At 37.3% G+C, this 21,661-nt stretch overlaps 1 protein-coding gene across 5 annotated transcripts; it reads left to right on the forward strand.

Moving 5' to 3' along the window:
- The first annotated feature begins 2,592 nt into the window (after positions 1 to 2,592).
- On the forward strand, positions 2,593 to 20,727 carry il21r.2 (interleukin 21 receptor, tandem duplicate 2). 5 transcript variants are annotated; one of them, XM_084424738.1, is made up of 14 exons: positions 2,594 to 5,051; positions 5,483 to 5,612; positions 5,850 to 5,979; positions 6,079 to 6,202; positions 6,308 to 6,471; positions 6,556 to 6,707; positions 6,893 to 7,061; positions 10,507 to 10,630; positions 10,736 to 10,899; positions 10,985 to 11,136; positions 11,323 to 11,491; positions 17,023 to 17,110; positions 17,228 to 17,312; positions 19,239 to 20,727. In XM_084424738.1, the coding sequence occupies exons 3-14, from the start codon at positions 5,910 to 5,912 to the stop codon at positions 19,740 to 19,742; spliced, it is 1,965 nt and encodes a 654-aa protein (XP_084280864.1). In that variant the 5' UTR covers positions 2,594 to 5,051; positions 5,483 to 5,612; positions 5,850 to 5,909; the 3' UTR covers positions 19,743 to 20,727. The 5 variants fall into 5 exon arrangements, with proteins under 5 accessions (XP_084280866.1, XP_084280864.1, XP_084280863.1 ...); XM_084424740.1 differs by lacking the exon at positions 5,483 to 5,612 and having other exon boundaries at positions 2,593 to 5,051; positions 5,956 to 5,979; XM_084424737.1 differs by having other exon boundaries at positions 2,594 to 5,612.
- Positions 20,728 to 21,661: the final 934 nt, after the last annotated feature.

Genomic DNA, 21,661 nt, shown 5'->3' on the forward strand with positions numbered 1-21,661 from the left:
GTTCAACATAAGCTACTATCAATGAAGTGGAGTCTACGTTTTTTAATCAGTTTTAATTTGATAAACATGACACAATACTGTATAACATCACAACTACATGAAAAGAGTGTTTACCATTATAAAAACCTGATTTGTGAGCTTTAGAGGAACTATAGGTGTTCGAATAAACACGAAACACAGGTGATCGTTGTCATGCGGTTAATGTACGGCCAATCGTGGAACAGCTGTGTCGTCATCAGAGCTCCTGCAGCCGCTCTGGAGAAGCTGCGCTGGCTGAGTTCTCCGGCTACTCGAATCGCTCTTGCGGTACTTTGATGGCATACGTCACAGTCACGTGGCGTCGGTGCTGTATCAAGTCGGACAAAATTTCTAACCGGCATGCACTGCTTCAAGTCAGCCTCCGATCGGTCTGCGCAGAGCTGCATGAAGTCGAACAAGCCTACATAATCCGTTTGCAGTGCGTATTTTTTCCCGTATACCCATGTTAACAGGTTAGAGCTTTCACACTGCACGCGGATGCAGTCCATCGATCCGTTCCAGTTGCGGTGCGTATACAGCAGGGGGGTAAGGTTTGAGATAAACCTGAAGCTTCCCTGGGCGCCGCCATTGATTAGCAGACCATCACCTGCTGTTAGCATTCCATTGACTCCCATTCATTTTGGCATCACTTTGACAGCAAATAACTTTACATCTGAGGCGTTTAAAGACTCCATTTGTCCATTATTTATTTCTAAAGAAACACGAAAATGTATAAAAGGCTCCATTACCTTAATCTTACGTTATGGCCCCGTAGAAGCAGTTTTTGTAAAAATAGGCTAACGATTGCGTCATAACCACGAGACTCTCTGTCGCACAGTCGAAAAATTACCGTATGGACAGGAGGAGAAGCTTGCGGGCAATCGCCAATCGGGGGGACGTGGAGGCAAAATGACAAAATAATTAATCAGAATACTTAGCAAAAGTTTCTCTTGATCCTAGCTCATGGGCACCTCCTACTCACACTCTTCGTCTCTGCAAGTTTCGGAAGGGAATGATTCAGATTTCTCTTGGCACAGCTACTAGAAGACGGACGGGTTGCTCACGTCACTACGTCGTCAAGCTCAGTTTGAGTCTGCGCAGTACGGTCAGCCATCAGGAAGTGAGTGCTTCTAAATGACTTCACTTTTCTCCGTTGAATCCAATGGGGTCGCTGTGTCCATTTCTTTTACTGTCTATGGTATACAGCAGTCCCGCGATCGTTTCCACACCGAGTCTATTTTTGCTGTGCTGCAAACGCTGAATTAAAGTGACAGTGCATGTTTCGTGGTCAAAATGAACACTGATTGACCTGAAAATGTAGTAATTTCACCATAAATGCGTTTAATTAAATGAAATGTAGTAATCTCACCATAAATGTATTTAATTGAATACTACTTTTTTTTCACAGTCATCTTTTTACTTTAAGACCGGGGTAAAGCAAGGAAAACTACAATTTACCTCAACAAGGCGTAATAATGAACAACACTCGTCTAATTCGTGGAGGTGGAAAAACAAGTTCTTTGTGACATGCAAGATTTAATGTATTAAAATTTAAATGCAAAAGAAAAGACATGAGAGTCGGCTGTTTTTGTCAATTTTAAGTTTTAATTTAAAATGTTTGCGATTTTAATACAAGTACATGGTTAAATATTTGCCCACTTGCTTGAGCAACTTAATATAAGTAGAAGTAATGCATGTAATAATAGGCTTACGTTGTTTAAATTGTGTTTAAACGTGCATACATCCATTAAAGAGTTTATATGTGTACAAAGACAATCGCAATGCTGACAAACCGTAATTTTTTTTAAATAAAAGTTGCTGCATAACTTCTGGATTTGAAATAAAAATAGTGAGTATGTGTTTGTGGTACAGCCACGGATCAGTTGCAAATGCAGCATATGATTCATTCTAGAATTGGGGGTACATTTCGAGTCGCCCAGATAAACCTTTTATTTAAAAAAAAAAAAAAAAAAAACTTTTTGGAATCAGTTTTCAATAATAACACACTATCACAAAAAATAATGCTTTATGTATATTTATGATTTTTTTTTTAAGGGAAATATTAACTAAATGACTCCCACACCACCTATTATTGACTGTCTCTGCCTCCTGATTCATACATTCAACTTGAATTATCATGAAATAATTAAGTCTATTTTTCAAATATTTTTACTCTATTAAGTTATATAAACAATTCCAGGTCAAGGAAATTTAATAATAGACAGATGAAACTGTCAGCAGCAGAAAGGCAACGGCAATACAGGGCACGGCGAGATGCCGACCCTGTAAGGAAGGGAGAAAATGTGCAAAAAGATAGAAATAGATGGCACAAATGGAAAAATGCAGGGCAGACAAGCAGAGTGGCTGATCTGGGTGAAAGGGAGAAAAGGTACAAGCGCAGGTAATGGAAAGAGGCACAGCAGAGATGCAGAGCAGAAAAGCAGAGACTTGTAAAGATGACACCACCACAAAGTCCTGAACCAGACCCTGAACCACGGATATCCAGGTAACATTAGGTCCAAGAATCTTTAATTATATAACGTTATGTATGGTAAGACATAGGTATAATGTGATATACCTATCACAAAGTTGCTCTGTGTATCATCACCTTTACGGGGTTGGAACAACAGAATTTTAATTTTTGGGTAAACTAACCCTTTAAGTTCAAGAACTGGTTACTAAAAAGCCCTGTACAACCAATATTCTGAATATTTGGGGGATGTTTTAAAATGTTTGAATCTACTTTAGCTACATGCTAATGTTTACATGCTAACACCAACAGTGCATGACAGGGGACTTTGGTGATTTTATGATGTATACTGACATACCATACTCAGCATCAGCTGAAGTACATACATTTAGCGTGTATAGCATGTGAAGTGAGGTGTGACCAATGCTGATTATCTATTGAGGTAATACTGAGAAATGATGCACTTTGCGACTTTTTTGCATGAGAATTACATTAGCTGTGCAGTTCTTCAGTTATTGCACACAATGTTGGAGTTATCAGTGTTTGCTGCACAGAGCAAGATAAGGCATGAGTCACAGATGGATCTACAAAATGCCAAGCACCTGATAATAATAAGGGTATTTCTACTTATCAGATCTTTTGAACAAGTAATTAGCTCAGCAGAATGTCTCATTTTTTTTTTTTTTTTTGGTCAAGTGCTTTGTGAGTTTTATTTTTCTATTAATACTCTATATATTTTGATTTCATGCACTTTATTTTCATGATCTTATTATTTATTAGGCTACTCATAATACTTTGATGGTTGGAGGTGATTTAATTTGCAAATAGAATGGAAGGTTTGAAAGCAAACGTTATGGTCAAAGACATAACTTAAAGGGATGGTTCGGAGTAAAATCAACATAGGGTCCTTTGCACAGAGCCGGACAGTAACGGAGTACATTTACTTGAGTACAGTACTTAAGTACAATTTTGAGGGATCTGTAGCCTACTTTACTCGAGTATCATTTTTGGGGAGTACTCATGACTTTACTCAAGTACATTTGAGAGGCAAATATTGTACTCTTTACTCCGCTACATTTCTATCCATAACCGTGAGTACCCGTTACTTCTTCAAAAAAAAAAAAAAGGAAAAAAGACAAATCTCGGAAACCCTCAATTTGTTGTTTCCCTCTCAAACGTGATTGGATTGTGCAGCCGCCACTGATTGGGACAGCCTATCAGCAATCACCTTCAGCTTTCCGCCAGAGTCAACTCCATGGTCAGATTAAGATAAGAGACGAAACCATGGACGAAACAATGGATGAAGATGCAGCAGGTACATCCCGGGAATGTGCCAACCCGTGGCCCCACCTCGCCAAACTATTTCAATTTTCTGAACAAGTTAATGATAGTTTTCGCTTCAAGTGTTTGCTGTGTTTACCAATGTAAGCACTGTGGCAGTAGTAATGCAATATTTAAAAAATGTACTCTTGTACTCTTGATACTCAAGTACTTTTAAAAACAAATACTTTAGTACTTTTACTTAAGTAGACATCTGACTGTAGTACTTTTACTTGTACTTGAGTAAAATTTAGCAAGGGGTATCTGTACTTTTACTCAAGTAATGAAGCTGTGTACTCTGTCCGCCTCTGCCTTTTGATGAAGTGTAAACATTGACAGCCAATCAGAATCCATCCTGATTTAAAGAGCTCGAGCATTTAAAGCTGCCGACGACCAAACTGAATACTCAGATTGACATAGTGGGTTTGTGTGGATATAGTTGTCGTTATAGTTATCTATAGTTTTTGTTCTTGATGTGAATGGGCCTTTAGCCTTATTATTTTCCAATTAATTTTGTTTAAAAGTTATATAGCCAAGTATTAACAAGTTGCATAAGACAGAAACTTGTATAGCAACGTGGCCTTATTTTTTTTTTTTTCGACACGCAGCCACAGCAGCACTTTAGAAGTTCTCTGCAACATCTGAAACTAGAAGATGAAAAAGGCACAGTGACATACAGTAGGAAGCCACAAATGAAAGTTCGCATTTGTAACTTTTCATCTTTAAAGTCACTGCAATAAATGTCAGTAATTTATAGAATCAGTCATACATGGGAAAATCATTTTAGTATAGGAAAAAATACAACAAAAATTATTTTAGGGCTATATTTAAAATGCATTCAGGTCCTCCCTTTGCTATAACATCTGTAAACTTTAAATGTAGGCTACTTACTGTATCATAATGTGAGGAAACTTTATTTTCGCTACATTGTTACATTATGTTGTAGAGCCATAAGAGCCATTTTGTCTTTATTTAAACTTTGTTTCGTAAGTGTTTGTCCAGTAGGGGTCTCTCTTTGGGTAATTGGTTACTGAATATAGGTGGGAACCTTCCTTCAGGTGACAGGTGTTGCTGAAGGGAAGCTGCACACAGTTTTTTGACCGTTACGCTATGCTATGCTATGCTATGCTATGCTATGCAAGTAGGAAATCTGTACTGGTGAAGGACTTGGAACTGTGGATTTACTGACTGGATTTACTTACTTTGTTGGACTCTTGCTTACTTGAAATGAAGACCAGTCAAGGTAAAATAAATCTACAATGTAAGCATTTTAACTTGTGTGTGGACTTTGAAGTGAATAACAACCTGAGCGTGCGCGTTCAGACCATCAGCCCTCAGCTGCTTTAAGTAGACTTGGCCACTTACATGTTGTTTTATATTTTTGTGCACTGTAAAAAATATATGATCAGTAAGTTATGACAACATGCATTTTTCAACCTTTTTTATGTTATGCAAGAATCAACTAATTTTTCAAGTCAGTTTAATGTAATTTAAGTTGAAATGACTTTAACATCCAAGTTGATTGTAATTGCAACTTTTTTTGTGTGTATTTACTCTTAAGAAGGTATGTTCACCTGGACAGTTTAATTTAATGTGAGAATTAACCATGTGGCTCCACGTGTCATGTGTGAGAACCTTGTGATGCCATCTTAAACGACTAATCAGAGATTTCAGATAACTTTGAGGTTAAGACCTCCTACATAAACAGGAACTTCTCAGTATATAAAACTAACTTGAAGCCCTTCACTGTCAGTGACAACTTTCACGCTATTATCTATGACTCCAATGCTTCAGAATAAATTTGGTGAGTTGATATAATTGTGTCTGTTGTAACATGTGTTCTTTAAAATTTAAGCCTAAATACAGGAATGTTGGCTTTTAATGTTTATTATTTATTAATTACACGTTCAGGATAATCGCCTAATTTGTAAAACTCTAGTTCTTAAATCAATGGAACCTGATGGACTTATATTGAAAGTTTTTCTTTATCAGTTTAAGTATTGTTTCATTTATGGCTAACTTTTCAATGGGGTCTTTTCAGTTGCATGCGGAATTATGTGTTGAAATCTGGAAGTGTGTGTACATACAATCCTTTACAAGAATGATGAACCGCACTGGAATGATCTCCATTTTCTTGGCTTTTTTAGTGGAACTTAATGCCAGTTCACAGGGTAAAACAGGCTTCTCAAATCTGCACTTTTAGTCACAATGGATTTTACATGTGCAGTACTTCCAAAAATATGTGACCATTTTTCTGTTTCATGTTTCAGCTCTGACAACAGGGCTCATCTGTGTGACAGATTACTGGATAACCATCAACTGCTCTTTAAAACTACCAGTCACATTCACTAGAAACATATCATACTGGCTGGAATTTCAAAGGTCGAAGGACGCGTAAGCAGTTATTCATTACCATTCTGTTTAGTAATTCATACACTATTTTTCAGTTGAATTTGTGTGCATTACCAGTACTAAGCCAGATTCTGCCAACACACACAGGTATAGATGCTCACTCCAGAGAGCACGTGAAGATCACACCTGCAGTTTCACAGTAAAAAAAAGAATAATGAGTAATCATAATTATGCTGTGACACTTCATTATTTGGGAAACGGCAGTAATTATTCGTCTCTGTTGGATGGTGATTTTTATCCAGCAAAAAACAGTGAGTAAATCTTTATGTAACTAATGAAAGTTTTTTTTATTTCTTTTTATATTTCACGTACATGAAGCTTCTCTCTTTTCCCAGTTAAGCCAAAAGCCCCATTTAATCTGACGTTACAATATGTAAATGGGACGTATCATTTCTTTTGGAAGAATGGATATGAAGACCATAGATACAGAGATGCTCTACCCATCATGTACAAATTCCTGTACTACAGAGATGGAGAAAATGACAGCGTAAGATTAATTAGAGTGATGATTCAGCTGTAAATGTCCACAATTCATAGTGTAGCCTATGTTCTCAGAGAACATCCTCTGTTTCACCCACATCAAAATGCAATCTATAAGTGTGTTCTTGCTTTGAAAATGAATGTTTTCTATGAATGGTTTCACATTAACATTACTTTTTTTTTTTTTTTAAGGTCGTCAGTGTTCATCCAGACACTAAAATGATTCAGATTGATGAAATGAAGCTTGATCCTGGAACTACGTACACTGCCATGGTGAGGACTGGGATACATAAGATGGACCCATACAGTGGAACGTGGAGCGACTGGAGCAGCACAGTCAAATGGAATACGGCATACAGAGGTGAATACTGTGATAATGATCTATATTTACACTCTCATGTACTTCATTTATATAAATCTATTTGTTTGCTGAGAGATTAAAGGTGTAGTAAGTGATTTCTTAAAAAATGCTGTAGAAAATGGAGAGGCCAGAGCAGCACAACACACTTTTAGCCAATCAGCAGTAGAAGGCGTGTCCACTCATGGGGGAGGAGAGGGAGTGAGCAAGAGGGAGATTTAGGCCTTGTCCTCAGGAAGACGCGTTTAGCTGTATATGTACAAAATTGTGTATCGTATTGGTGTTTCGTCTGACGGATCCGGCGTTTTGGGAGCTTGAAACCGCTGTGATCAGTCTTGGCTGGTCCCTAGGGCGTACGATCACACTAGTGTGTGTAACAGTCAGTGCATCACGTGATCAACTTTTTTGCGCTTTGGCTGGCGCTGAGAGCCAGAGACGGACGCCTCAGCACTGTCATATATCACAACTATTCAGTGTTTTGAACCGCATAATGTTTATTTTAATTTTAGGACATTTAAAATCACATAAGTACTTGCAAAACAATGACTCTGAGTTTGTAAAATACACACTGCTATCTATGGAAGGGGAATAATAATCCTTTCCATTATAATTAGACAAGACGTTTTATTCATATCAGATAGGGTAGACTGAGTGCAGTTGAGACACTTTTTGCGTTTTGATTTTTCACTCAAAAATAGATACTGAAAAGAAGTGAATTTCCACATGACATTTCATTAGCTTGTAGACTAAGATATTATCAATCAATAATACCCACAACTTGTGGGCCACAAGTAGTTTATATTTTCCACAATTAGCTCATAAAAATAAGGTGCTTTTTGTCTCAACTGTACCCATATGTGGTACAGTTGAGACAGTGCATGGTACAGTTGAGACACCCATTTTTAATGATGTAAAGGTAACTAACCATTCATTGTAAATATAAAAAAATAAAGAAAATAACAATTAGGCAACATTTTTGTTTATTCATCCATGTATATTCATTAATTTTATTTAAATTAGCACTGGTTAAACCGTATAAAGCAGGAACAAGATATGAAAAAATATGCAAGATATGAACAACCTCCGTTTCGCGTCGGGGTCCCGTTCAGCCTGTCGGTGTTGTTATTCGCTATAACAACCGCCTCGCTATACATTATCCCGCTTATTACATGGCTACCTACAAAATAAATAAATAATTTGACACAAATGATTGATTTAAAAAGCAGTTTATTGATTTAAAAACGACTGTATTGCTTCCGCTAAAGAAAATAGTCCGTTCCGCGTCCATAGCAACGCTCTGTTTTTCATGGCAACGGTGTGTTATACTTCGCAGCGGTCTGTTATCAAGACATAACAGACCGCATTCTACATAGAGTGCCGAAGTTATGACGTCACTTTGTAGGCCAAAACACGGAAGTGAGTTAGCATTTTAGCACTTCCGGTTCCCTCGCCCTAAAGTCTATGGGTTTTTTGAATGGGTTTTTGCTAAATCGCCTGAAATAAGGTCTGTGGTTAACAAAGCCTCTACATATTTTCACGTTTTGATCTATGACATAAAACACACCAGTTATAACCTGCTTGTGATTTTTTTTAAAAACTTTATTGTGTCTTAAAAACGGTGGTTGCTAACAAGTTGCTAAAAGGGACTACATCCTTTGGCGGGGACTTTAGACGTCATCATGACAAACAGCCTCACGTTCTTAGCAGTTTACCTTTCAGTTATACATAACGTCGTTATATATTTAGTCTTTTCAAATTATAGTTTTTCCAAATATTGTTGTACACAGAATTCTGTGATATTAAGGTAACCGATTACCAGTTCTTTATTTCTGTGGAGAGACTGTAGTTCGACAATGGTGTTTTGTTTTGTCCCGAGATGCAACCACAAGTCGTCAAATGAATGATGCTCGTTTTTACCGTTTACCAAACATACAATCAAACATAATACAGTGAAAGATAATCTTTAAAGTTTATTTGGGGCACAATGATCAGGCATATTAATAATCTTAATCACAAAGAAAATAATATTAAGGTTTATATAAACTAATAAAATAATAAACGAATAAATAAAACATTAACAAAAGATTTAAAAAAAAACTCAGAGAGGCACGCATAAACAAAATTTGTTTCTAACATTTTTGGAAAAAACGAATGGGTAATATTTCTCATGAAAAAGTGGATAAGCGTTCATACCATAGACTGTAGAAAATAGGTTCATACACAGCGCAGATCATAATGAGCGAGCGAGTTTGAGGAAGCTTGATGATGACGTTGATCCGCGACCATGGTGTGCTGTAGCAGAGAAGGGCTCTGGCTGTAGTCCGTTGATAGCCTACCGTTAGCATTTTATATATGACGGCTTTATTTGGGCTTCAAAATGTATACATTTTGGATTAACTTGTAAAGATTATCTTGATAGACAAAACGTGTAAGGCTCGCAACTCTTTGTTGAACACAGATCTTATTTTTTGCGATTTTCCAAAAGTCTATGGGGAAAATGCATAGCTTTTTGATCGAGGGAACCCATGCGCCGCTAACTTCCGGGTTGGCCTACAAAGAGACGTCATAACTTCGGCACTCTATAGGAATTCAAGCAAGCCATGTAATAATTATTAATAATACACAGTTTAAATATCACAAATATAAAATTTTATTTTCATTTGCGTCCTATGCTGGCTAATTACGACGTTTAACCTGTTATCATAACACTGAACAACTAAACAGTGTGTGACCTAATAGAACTCTATCGGGGGTACAGTTGATACACGTGTGTTTTCCACTGTCCCCCGCTGGCCACCTCGCACATTTTTCTCTAGATTTTGCAATTACCTTGCATGACACAATACCATGAAATATGCCAGTTTTTAGGGCACAGAATAACGTTTGTGGTGATACCAGTTACGTTTAACAGTCACATAAGGATAATAAGCTATTCGTTGTGGATAGCGCATGGTGAAGTGAACGTCATACCTTAGAAAAAAAAACTTTTCCCGATATCTTCGGATCGCAGATGCGTCCGTTGTTTAAATTTCCCACGATCAAATGGGACACTAATACGCATGTGCACAGCAAAAATCACAACTTGTGCTCGCTGCGAACGCAAGTTATTAAGGTGTCTCAACTGTGTCTATCCTACACATTGTGTATAATGTATAATATCAATTAATTTACAGTATATTTTATATTTACAGTATAATATTGTATATATTTATACTGCATGCAGAATTATGTGTTGAAATCTGGAAGTGTGTGTAGGCCTACATACAATCCTTTACAAGAATGATGAACCGCACTTGAATGATCTCCATTTTCTTGGCTTTTTTAGTGGAACTTAATGCCAGTTCACAGGGTAAAACGGGCTTCTCAAATCTGCACTTTTAGTCACAATGGATTTTACATGTGCAGTACTTCCAAAAATATGTGACCATTTTTCTGTTTCATGTTTCAGCTCTGACAACAGGGCTCATCTGTGTGACAGATTACTGGATAACCATCAACTGCTCTTTAAAACTACCAGTCACATCCACTAGAAACATACCATACTGGCTGGAATTTCAAGGGTCGAACGTCGCGTAAGCAGTTATTCATTACCATTCTGTTTAGTAATTCATACACTATTTTTCAGTTGAATTTGTGTGCATTACCAGTACTAAGCCAGATTCTGCCAACACACACAGGTATAGATGCTCACTCCAGAGAGCACGTGAAGATCACACCTGCAGTTTCACAGTAAAAAAAAGAATAATGAGTAATCATATTTATGCTGTGACACTTCATTATTTGGAAAACGGCAGTAATTATTCGTCTCTGTTGGATGGTGATTTTCATCCAGCAAAAAACAGTGAGTAAATCTTTATGTAACTAATGAAAGGTTTTTTTAATTTCTTTTTATATTTCACGTACATGAAGCTTCTCTCTTTTCCCAGTTAAGCCAAAAGCCCCATTTAATCTGACGTTACAATATGTAAATGGGACGTATCATTTCTTTTGGAAGAATGGATATGAAGACCATAGATACAGAGATGCTCTACCCATCATGTACAATTTCCTGTACTACAGAGATGGAGAAAATGACAGCGTAAGATTAATTAGAGTGATGATTCAGCTGTAAATGTCCACCATTCATAGTGTAGCCTATGTTCTTAGAGAACATCCTCTGTTTCACCCACATCAAAACGCAATCTATAAGTGTGTTCTTGCTTTGAAAATGAATGTTTTCTATGAATGGTTTCACATTAACATTACTTTTTTTTTTTTTTTTAAGGTCGTCAGTGTTCATCCAGACACTAAAATGATTCAGATTGATGAAATGAAGCTTGATCCTGGAACTACGTACACTGCTATGGTGAGGACTAGGATACATAAGATGGACCCATACAGTGGAACGTGGAGCGACTGGAGCAGCACAGTCAAATGGAATACGGCATACAGAGGTGAATACTGTGATAATGATCTATATTTACACTCTCATGTACTTCATTTATATAAATCTATTTGTTTGCTGAGAGATTAAAGGTGTAGTAAGCGATTTCTTAAAAAAACGCTGTTGAAAATGGAGAGGCCAGAGCAGCACAACACACTTTTAGCCAATCAGCAGTAGGGGGCGTGTCCACTCATGGGGGAGGAGAGGGAGTGAGCAAGAGGGAGATTTAGGCCTTGTCCCATAGACCGTATAAGAAGTGGACAGAGCCATCTCATTGGAACTCAATTGAGACAAGTGAAGGCCATTTTTAGCGAATTTTTTTAGCACTTCCGTTCCTGACGCGCAGACTCAAACAGACTCAAACTAAGCTTGATGACGTGAGCAACCTGTCTGACAGATATAAATCTTCTAGTAGCTGTGCGTGCAAACTGCCAACGTTAATCTTGCAGAGACGGCGAGCTTGAGCAAAGAGTTCTTTGGCTTGAGTAAGCAGGAGTAAGTATTCTGATTAATTATTTTGTATAGTATTTATTTTAAAATGTAACGCCAGGGCTTCTCCCTTGACGTCCCCCCGATTGCCTGCGAGCTTCTCCTCCTGTCTGTACGGTAATTTCTCTACTGTGCGACAGAGAGTCGAGTGGTTATGACGCAATCGTTAGCCTATTTTTGCAAAAACTGTTTCTACGGGGCCATAATGTAACAGAGAAGGTAATGGAGCCCTTTAAACATTGTCGTGTTTCTTTAGAAATAAATAATGGACAAATGGAGTCTTTAAACGCCTCAGATGTAAAGTTATTCACTGTCAAAGTGACGCCAAAATGAATAGGAGTCAATGGAATGCTAACGCAAGTGAAGTTCTGCTACCAGATGGTGGCACGCGGCTGGCTTCAACTTCCGGTTGATGGATTACCCGCCTGCCTTGTCCTCAGGCCATCCTTAAAAATATTTTGGTTTGCCGTAACAGCAAAAAAAAAAAAAAAAAAAGGTCGGTAGGTAGGTCTATATTTTTTTTTTCGAGATTCAATGTAAATTTTTTTTACAATTTTGGTCAAATTTGCATATCGGGACTTCACTGACAGTTTTCCAGAACTTCGTGCCAAGTTATATATATTTAAATAACAATTAGAAAACCTGTATAAACGGAACACCAAAGAATAATATTATAGCGGTAATATTATATTCATGTAACATGTAAGGGTGCGCTGCCAATAACGCACCTAAAAGCTGTCAGAACTGGGGAAAGTAATGATTATTAATGTGAAATATATCAAGGAGACATTTCAATTGTTTATTAATAAACAAGTGTTTTCTGTGTCAAAGATGAAAGTTGACGATGCTGACGCGATCTTCGCAGTAGGCTAGTGAACGCGCCAGAGAGAAATGCACATTTCATTACATAAACAGAGAACAGTCCGTTTTCTTTCGTTTTGAATTGTTTTGTTTAAAAGTGTACATTTCATGCTTTTTATATATAGGCCTATATATATGTCTCAGTTCTGTGAGGCAAGGAGCTTATACGCTGAGTTTCGGTTCATTTAAGAGACCAGCTCCAGTTCACGCGCCGGCGACTCCGTGTCCTGATTATATTGCCTTATTTAGCCTACCTCTTATTTATTAAATACAGGAAATTGGTTGATGAAACATTGATTAAAATTAAGATACAATTAATACAAAACGAAATTCACTTTAAAGACAGACTTTCTACAAAAACAAACTTAATGAAGTGGTCAAAATCATGTCTGCCCACTCCATTTGTCTTCCGATATTTTCGGGATCATCTTATCTTATTCATGCTTTTCATTTTTCATATAATCAACATGAAATTTAAAAAATATATATTATTTTATTTAAACATGAATATGAAACTAAATCGTTTTTAAAACTAAACCGTGACTGCGGGCTACAACACATAGGCATATTAGCCTACAGTAGCCTACAGAGAAATTTTATGTCGGAGCGTTGCCGGTGAGCATGTGGGGGGAGAGATACAATTTTCGATCAATCATCGAATATTATTTTGCTTGATATGCCCATTCTTAATATTTGGTGTTTTAAATGCCTGTTTGAGATCTCTGTGAACTTGAAGTTTTAATTGTCGCTTTCAGAGCGGTCACGTCCACATTGTTTCTTCCTCATAAATGCGAACACGAAAAATAAAATAAAATGAATATATTATGTTCTGTGGAAAAGCCGACCCCTCTTCATCCGGTGGGTATATTAGCCTACTTTTGGTTTGCGCAGTATAATTCATAGAATTACTAAAACATATTTTTCCTGGATCATCTGAGTGTCGTGATTTCGGTTTCATTCCGCATACAGCCTACACAGCCCTTATAATCATAGATGACGCCACAGGTTTTTATTTAAAAGAAAGAGCGTAGCCTACGTTTGAATGTAGGCCTATTTATTCACAATAAAATATAATTAATATCATTTTATTGCATTTGTATTAGTTGTTTGAAGAGTAAAAAAAAAAATCGGTCGGTCTTAACGCAAGTTTACAATCGGCAAGTCGGTCGGACTAAAAGGGAAAAAAAATAATTAATTGGGTCGGGTCTAAATTGACAGGGTCGGTCGGGTTACGGCAAACAAGAATATTTTTAAGGATGGCCTCAGGGAGATGCGTTTAGCTGTATATGTACAAAATGTTGTATAGTATTGGCGTTTTGGGAGCCTGAAACCGCTTCTTTTGTTCTGGCTCATTTTCTTTACGGTGTACGGTGTGTGGAACGGTCAGTGCATCACGTGATCAACTGCTAAATTCAATCGTGCTTAGGCCATAGACAGTAAAAGAAATGGACACAGCGACCCCATTGGAACTCAATTGAGACAAGTGAAGCCCATTTTTAGCGATTTCTTAGCACTTCCTTTCCTGACGCGCAGACTCAAACCGAGCAAAGCGTTACACGGACCACGTGAGCAACCCGTCTGTCTTCTAGTAGCTGTGCCAAGAGAAATCTGAATCATTCCCTTCCGAATCTTGCAGAGACGGAGAGTGTGAGTAGGAGCTGTCCATGAGCTTGGAGCAGGAGCAACTTTTGCTAGGTATTCTGATTAATTATATTGTCATTTTGCCTCCACGTCCCCCCGATTGCCCGCGAGCTTCTCCTCCCGTCCATACGGTAATCTCTCTACTGTGCGACAGAGAGTCGCGTGGTTATGACGCAATCGTTAGCCTACTTTTACAAAAACTGCTTCTACGGGGCCATAACATAAGCTACAAGGTAATGGAGCATTTTATACATTGTCGTGTTTCTTTAGAAATAAATAATGGACAAATGGAGTCTTTAAACGCCTCAGATGTGAAGTTATTCGCTGTCAAAGTGACGCCAAAATGAATGGGAGTCAATGGGATGCTAACTGCAGGTGAAGTTCTGCTACAAGATGGCGGCACGCGGCCGACTTCAACTTCCGGTCGACTTCCTTCCCCCCTGGCTTAGGCGCGTTGGCTGGCGCTGAGCCAGAGACGGACGCCTCAGCACTGTAATATATCACAACTATTCAGTGTTTTGAACCACATAATGTTTATTTTAGGTTTCAGACATTTAAAATCACATACTAGCAAAACAATGAATTTGAGTTTGTAAAATACACACTGATATGGAAGCGGAATAATAATTATTTCCATTACAATTAGACAAGATGTTTTATTCATATCAGATACACACTGTGTAAGTAGCTTTCAAGTTTACTCTATTCTTCTCCCAGTTCACCAGCCACTTACTTTCATGTATTTCGGGAGAAGTGGATGAATTGACATTTTGTAAATCCATCCGATCCGATTCTCCAATAGCATCCAGCTGCAGCCCCGCAGACTCACCTCCGGCTAGACAGTAGACACCACTGGCTGGACACCAGTGGATAGACAGCCTACGTCATTTCCATTTTCTCCGTCATTTCCGTTTCGCCGCTAATTTCCGTTTTCACCGCTGGATGGACAGCAATTTTATTTCCTATTTTCACCTCTGGATTGACATATATTTATTTTATATTTTCACCTCTGGATAGTTCTCTGAACTGTGGCAGAAACTAACATGGCGGCGCCCATCGCGCATACAGCTCAACTAACGCGATCGTTATAACGGAGTTTAAACAACAAAACACATCCACTTGCACATATTTGACAATCGGAATATTAGATATGTCATGCTATAGCTAATAAATGTGTGAATGTTTTGAATAAAAAAGGAAAAATGACATAAAAGCAGATCATTATTCATTCAGTGCTGTTGCGGTGTGTCACGTGACAAGCAATGACGCGTCACCATGGAAACAATAAAGTGACAGGTTCTAAATAATGGTCGTCTTGAAAAACTCACGCTGGAGCGTCAGCCAGAATATTTTAAACTTGCATGTGAAAAGGTTAAACTGGGTCCCAGAGTGGATAAATCTGAAACCGACACCCTTGCGTTTCCGTGTGTACAGCCAATCCGTATATTTTTGTGAAACGTTAATGTCATCACCCCACGTGTCGACCTTACTCAGACACCGTTTCGTCACGTGACGGCAATAACAACTGCGGACTAACGTACATGCTTGTGTTCTTGCGGCAGAAGCTACTGAGATTTCTTTATTTATTATTTACTTGAATGTATTTTTATTTTATTTCTTTATTTGACTATTTCTTTATATTTTCTTTCTTATGCTATGATGCTTGTCTGTTGTCTGATTAAAACATTTCATATTTTGTACCATTTATAGTTGTTATTTATATTGTTCAATACATTTCTTGGTTAAAAAAAAAAAAGAGTAGAAGCTACTGAGCCTATTATTGTATAAAGCGTTCAAGGTTTATGTGCATGCTCCAATTCTTCTTCTCCTTTTTTAGTGTATCTCTGTGGCAGAATTACAGCGCCACATACTGGTCTTGCATGTATACTGCATCGTTTTGAGTCGGTTTCAGTGGTTTTGTGTGTACCGTACGGCGTACGCAGATATTTGAGACAACGCCGTGTTTACGGAATATTTTTTTAGAACGAGGGAAAAAAAGATCGGATATGGAAAGCTCTGGCCTACTGTGGATGTGGCTTTAAGGAAAGACTGATGGTTGAGAGACATTACAAAAGAGAAAAGGTCAGAGTAATCACTGGAAAAAGAAGGGTTATGATCAGGCAAGAGTTTTAGGACCCGTGTTAAAAGCTTTCCAGAGCTGGAGAGAGCTAAGCGGGAAGGCCTGAAAACGGACACAGAGGTTGCGTTGTTTCTGAGTAACATTGGCTTTGCTGATTCACAGAACAAAGATATGCTGTTGTTAGCCTTTGTAACAGGACAGTGTTGAGTGTCATTGATTGAAGCATTATTTTGCTTTGCTTCAGCTATAATAAAGAGACATCCACTCTTGCGTTGCATTTTCGTGCATTTTGTGGGTGGGGCAATGAAGGGAGGTGTGTGTTTGTTTGGGATTATTTCAAATATCAACAGTGTTTCTCAGAAATCGCTTACTGCACCTTTAAATTTTACCCATCCAAGTTTGTTTTATTTTATTCTTTTATTCTCAATTTTATTAATAGTATTATTTTTTATTTATTTTTTTGGTCCAAGATGAGCCCAATCAAGTCCGCAAGATTGTCATTGCAACATTTTTAATACTCGGATTTTTAATTCTGCTTCTATCTGTTCCTGCTGCAAGGTAATTGTTTATCATACACCTGCTATTGCCACAAATTTTCTGCAAAATGATGCAGTACACCAACAGGTGAGACAGGAAAGATAACTGGATATAAAATGTGACATTTATGCATTGCAGATTTAAGATGAAAGAAATGTCATTGGTGCCGACACCAGCAACGTACTTCCAGCCTCTTTATCAAAATTACCAGGGCAATTTTCAGGTAATATTTCAGACTTCAAATAGACCAGGGTTTCCCAATTAAGCGAGGGTTTGAACCCGTTGGTGGTACATGAAATGAGAACAAGGAATGTGTGAGAAAATGTTTATATATATATATATATATATATATATATATATATATATATATATATATATATATATATATATATATATATATATATATATATATATATATATATATATATATATATATATGAAGAGTTCAGATGCAAAAGCCTCTTAAGTGCCATCTGAAATTTTCTTCTAGAATGATCATTTTTATCAAGCTTGTATATTTAAGTTCAGTAATTTCACTTAAATGACAATTAATAGGTAATTTTCATTGCCATTTAAGTTATAATTTCAGATGGCACTTAGAGGCTTTTGCATCTGAACTCTTCATATATATATATATATATATATATATATATATATATATATATATATATATATATATATAATATATATACATACATATATACAGACCCTTTCCAAAAAATTAGAATATCATGGAAAAGTTTATTTATTTCCATAATTCCATTCAAAACGTTAAACATCCATAGATTATAGATTCAGGGCCCACAACTTAAACGATTTCAAGTATTTAGTTGTTTATTTGTACATAATTTGGGCTTCCAGCTCATAAAACCCACGAAAACAGGATTTCAAAAAATTAGAATATTACATGAAATCACACAGTAATTACACAGTGATACCATGGTCAATGAACCAGGTTTTGGTTATTTTGGCAGTGTGGGCAGGTGCAAATCCTGCTGGAAAATGAAGTCAGCATCTCCATAAAGCTTGTCTGCTGAAGGAAGCATGAAGTGCTGTGAAAATGTCCTGGTAGACGGCTGCGTTGAGTGGACAGCACAGTGGACCAACACCAGCCGATGACATGGCTCCCCAAACCAACACAGACTGTGGAAACTTCACACTGGACTTCAAGCATCTTGGATTGTGTGCCTCTCCATTCTTCCTCCAGACTCTGGGACCTTGGTTTCCAAATGAGATGCAAAATTTGCTCTCATCAGAAAAGAGGACTTTGGTCCACTGTGCTTTATTAAATCCAGAGTCAACGCAGCCGTCTACCAGGACATTTTCAGATCACTTCATCATGCTTCCTTCATTTTCCAGCAGGATTTGCACCTGCCCACACTGCCAAAATAACCAAAACCTGGCTCAATGACCATGGTATCACTGTGTAATTACTGTGTGATTTCATGTAATATTCTAATTTTTTTAAATCCTGTTTTCGTGGGTTTTATGAGCTGGAAGCCCAAATTATGTACAAATAAACAACTAAATACTTGAAATCGTTTAAGTTGTGGGCCCTGAATCTATAATCTATGGAAGTTTAATGTTTTGAATGGAATTATGGAAATAAATAAACTTTTCCATGATATTCCAATGTATGTGAGTGAGTGAGTGAGTGGTTTTCATGGATATCCATGTTGTCTTTACACGAAAAACACAAAGTGTATAATGTATAAAAAAGAAAGGAAAAAAGTATACAACATTCAGAACCTCTTAAACATAATATTAATTCTAATATTATGTATAATATCAATTAATTTACAGTGTATATATATAGTACAGTATATTTATATTTACAGTATCATATTGTATATATTTATGCTGTATTTTTTACACACACACACACACACACACACACACACACACACACACACACACACACACACACACACACACACACACACACACACACACACACACACACACACACACACACACACACACACACACACACACACACACACACACACACACACACACACACACACACACACACACACACACACACACACACACACACACACATATATAATTGTGTTAGATATATCCTCATATTCATATCAGATTAATATTTCCTCTTTTGTCCTCTTCTTTTTTTTTTTTTTTAAAGTGTTGGGTTTTGGCCAAAAGTCCTTTACAAGACATTCATGTTATAGAAGACTTTTCAACAGTCGACAAGATTTCCAAGGTCATATCTACGCTACCGGATCAGGTAGAGAAAACGGGCATGTATCCCGCAGCACAGTGCCATCAACCCTATGTGGGCCCCACAGCTGAGCTCTGGGCCCCACGCCAAATGCCCGATACGTGCAGTGAGACGAGTATCCCATGTGAGGAATTTTCTTTGTTCTGTGAAGTGTTGCCAGATGAAGTGGACGACTTCATGCAGTCTCTCAGCGTGGCGTGTCTGAGTGGAGATGTTCTGTCTCTGAATGACTCTGCTCTTAGTCTTGAGAGTCAAGAGGACTTTGAGGCCTCTGAAGCACCAGTTATCACTAACCCAACGCCTATGTGTTCGAAACAGGACTACTGCACTCTCACCGACATTCCCACAAGCCCCGTCCCCGCCATCGCCAGAGATATAGGGCTGGATGAAAACACCTTCAGGGATTAAATGCGTGAAGACATCTGTAGTAGACTCTTTGACTACCTCCTTTGAACAATCATACGAAATCAAGACTATTTGAACTATAGTGTGATGAGGGTTTTGATATGAATGAAACATGCGTTGTTTGCTGTGTTGTTTCTATTGGGTTTGTGTATGTTTATTATTATTCAAATGGTGACGTGTGGTGTGATGAAATTGGTACACTGTCATGGTGAATATACTACAAAAGTGCATGAGTCGTAGTAGTTGGTTTTCTTTGGGTTTACTCTTACAAAATTAAGGATTCATGTTAATGAATTGAGTACATGTGTCCTGTGTTCACTCTCCTTCTTGGCGTGACTAACGACCCTAAACAAGAATAAGGAAATTTTGACAGAATCGTATATCTGTCTGGCACCCCAGCATAAATGTAAGAGGAAAAGTGTTACAATGTGGTCATTCTGAACTGACATAAGGCATTTATTCACTTTTTGAAGTGTACAATTTATGCTGTAGAGCTAAATGCGAACGCGGCCTTTTCAAATAATGTTATCAAGGAATTCTTATTCTTCAATGAAAACAAGTTGTCCAGGCTCAGAGGTGTAAAAGTAGCTCAAAAAGTAGCTGAGTTGAAATGAGGTTTAAGGTTTTGTGTGCAGTGATTTGATTCTCCAGATTCTGTTTTTCATTAGTGCTGAATATATTTCTATTTGTGATATTTGTACAGATAAGAAAATTAAAATATTGTGTATTGTTTGTGAAAACAATTTCACCTAGAATACTATGTTATTTAGTAATGTTTCTAATTGATTGCATTAGTTCAGTTCGGGTGTGTTTCATTAATCATCTAGTTAGTTTCTCCCTTTGTCTGCAGTGTATATAAACCCTCAGTTTGAGTTAGTCTTAGTATCGGTATTAGCATTAGTCTGAGTATTAGTCGTTAAGTTGTGTAGTGCTTTCTTATACAAATTCCTGTATTTTGGTTGGTGTATTAAAATAAACTTTCTTTGGATCTTGATCTGTGCTTCCTGCGAGTGTCTGAACTACTCAGTGTCTCTCTATGTCTACCTATCTATATATATAATGTATATATATAAATGGTTTTAAGTCAGTTATTTATATCTTTTACTGTAGTGTGTCAGTAGGAAATATCAGTTTACATTTCCAAACATTCTTTTTGCCATTAATTGTAATAATCCAGTGAGATTTGTGTATGCACAAGGAGTCTGACAACAGCCAGGATGATCTGATCTCACCATCATCGAGTCCGTCTGTGATTACATGAAAAAACTGAGACAGACTAAATCCAGAAGAACTGCGGGAACGTCTCCAAGATGCTTGAAGAAACCTTCCTGCAAAGCTACCTGAAAAGTGTACCTGGACAAAAGCCGTTTTAAACGCAAAGGGTCGTTACACCATATATTGATTTGAATTAGTTAATAGAAGTTAAATCATAGATAAATTAAATTTGTGGTTTTATTTTTGAAAGCATTCTCACTTTACAGCATTTTAACACAAGTGCCAGTACTTTTCACAGTACTGTAGCTTTGCAGGAATATTAACATGCCTAAGACTTTTGCACAGTACTGTATATACATATAATATATATACACACACACACATATACATACATACATACATACATATATATATATACATATATATATATATATATATATATATATATATATATATAATATATACACACACACAGGCTACATACTTACTCACCGGCCACTTTATTCACCTGTTCAACTGCTCGTTAACATAAATATCTAATAAGTTCAATGCATGTAGACATGTTGAAGAGGATCTGCTGAAGTTCAAACTGAGCATCAGAAAAGGGAAGAAAGGTGATTTAGGAACATGCATGGTTGTTAGTGCCAGACTGGCTGGTCTGTGTATTTCAGAAACTGCTGATCTACAGGAATTTTCACACACAACCA

This window comes from Rutilus rutilus (assembly GCF_951802725.1).
Source record: "Rutilus rutilus genome assembly, chromosome: 1".
Lineage (NCBI taxonomy): Eukaryota > Metazoa > Chordata > Actinopteri > Cypriniformes > Leuciscidae > Rutilus > Rutilus rutilus.

Excerpts from the sequence above, each read along its gene's own strand:
- il21r.2 (XM_084424737.1), top strand. The coding sequence starts at position 5,910 with ATGATGAACCGCACTGGAATGATCTCCATTTTCTTGGCTTTTTTAGTG. Across the intron at positions 6,203-6,307 it reads TTTCAAAGGTCGAAGGACGC|GTATAGATGCTCACTCCAGA; the intron begins GTAAGCAGTTAT and ends CAACACACACAG. Across the intron at positions 17,313-19,238 it reads ATTACCAGGGCAATTTTCAG|TGTTGGGTTTTGGCCAAAAG; the intron begins GTAATATTTCAG and ends TTTTTTTTAAAG.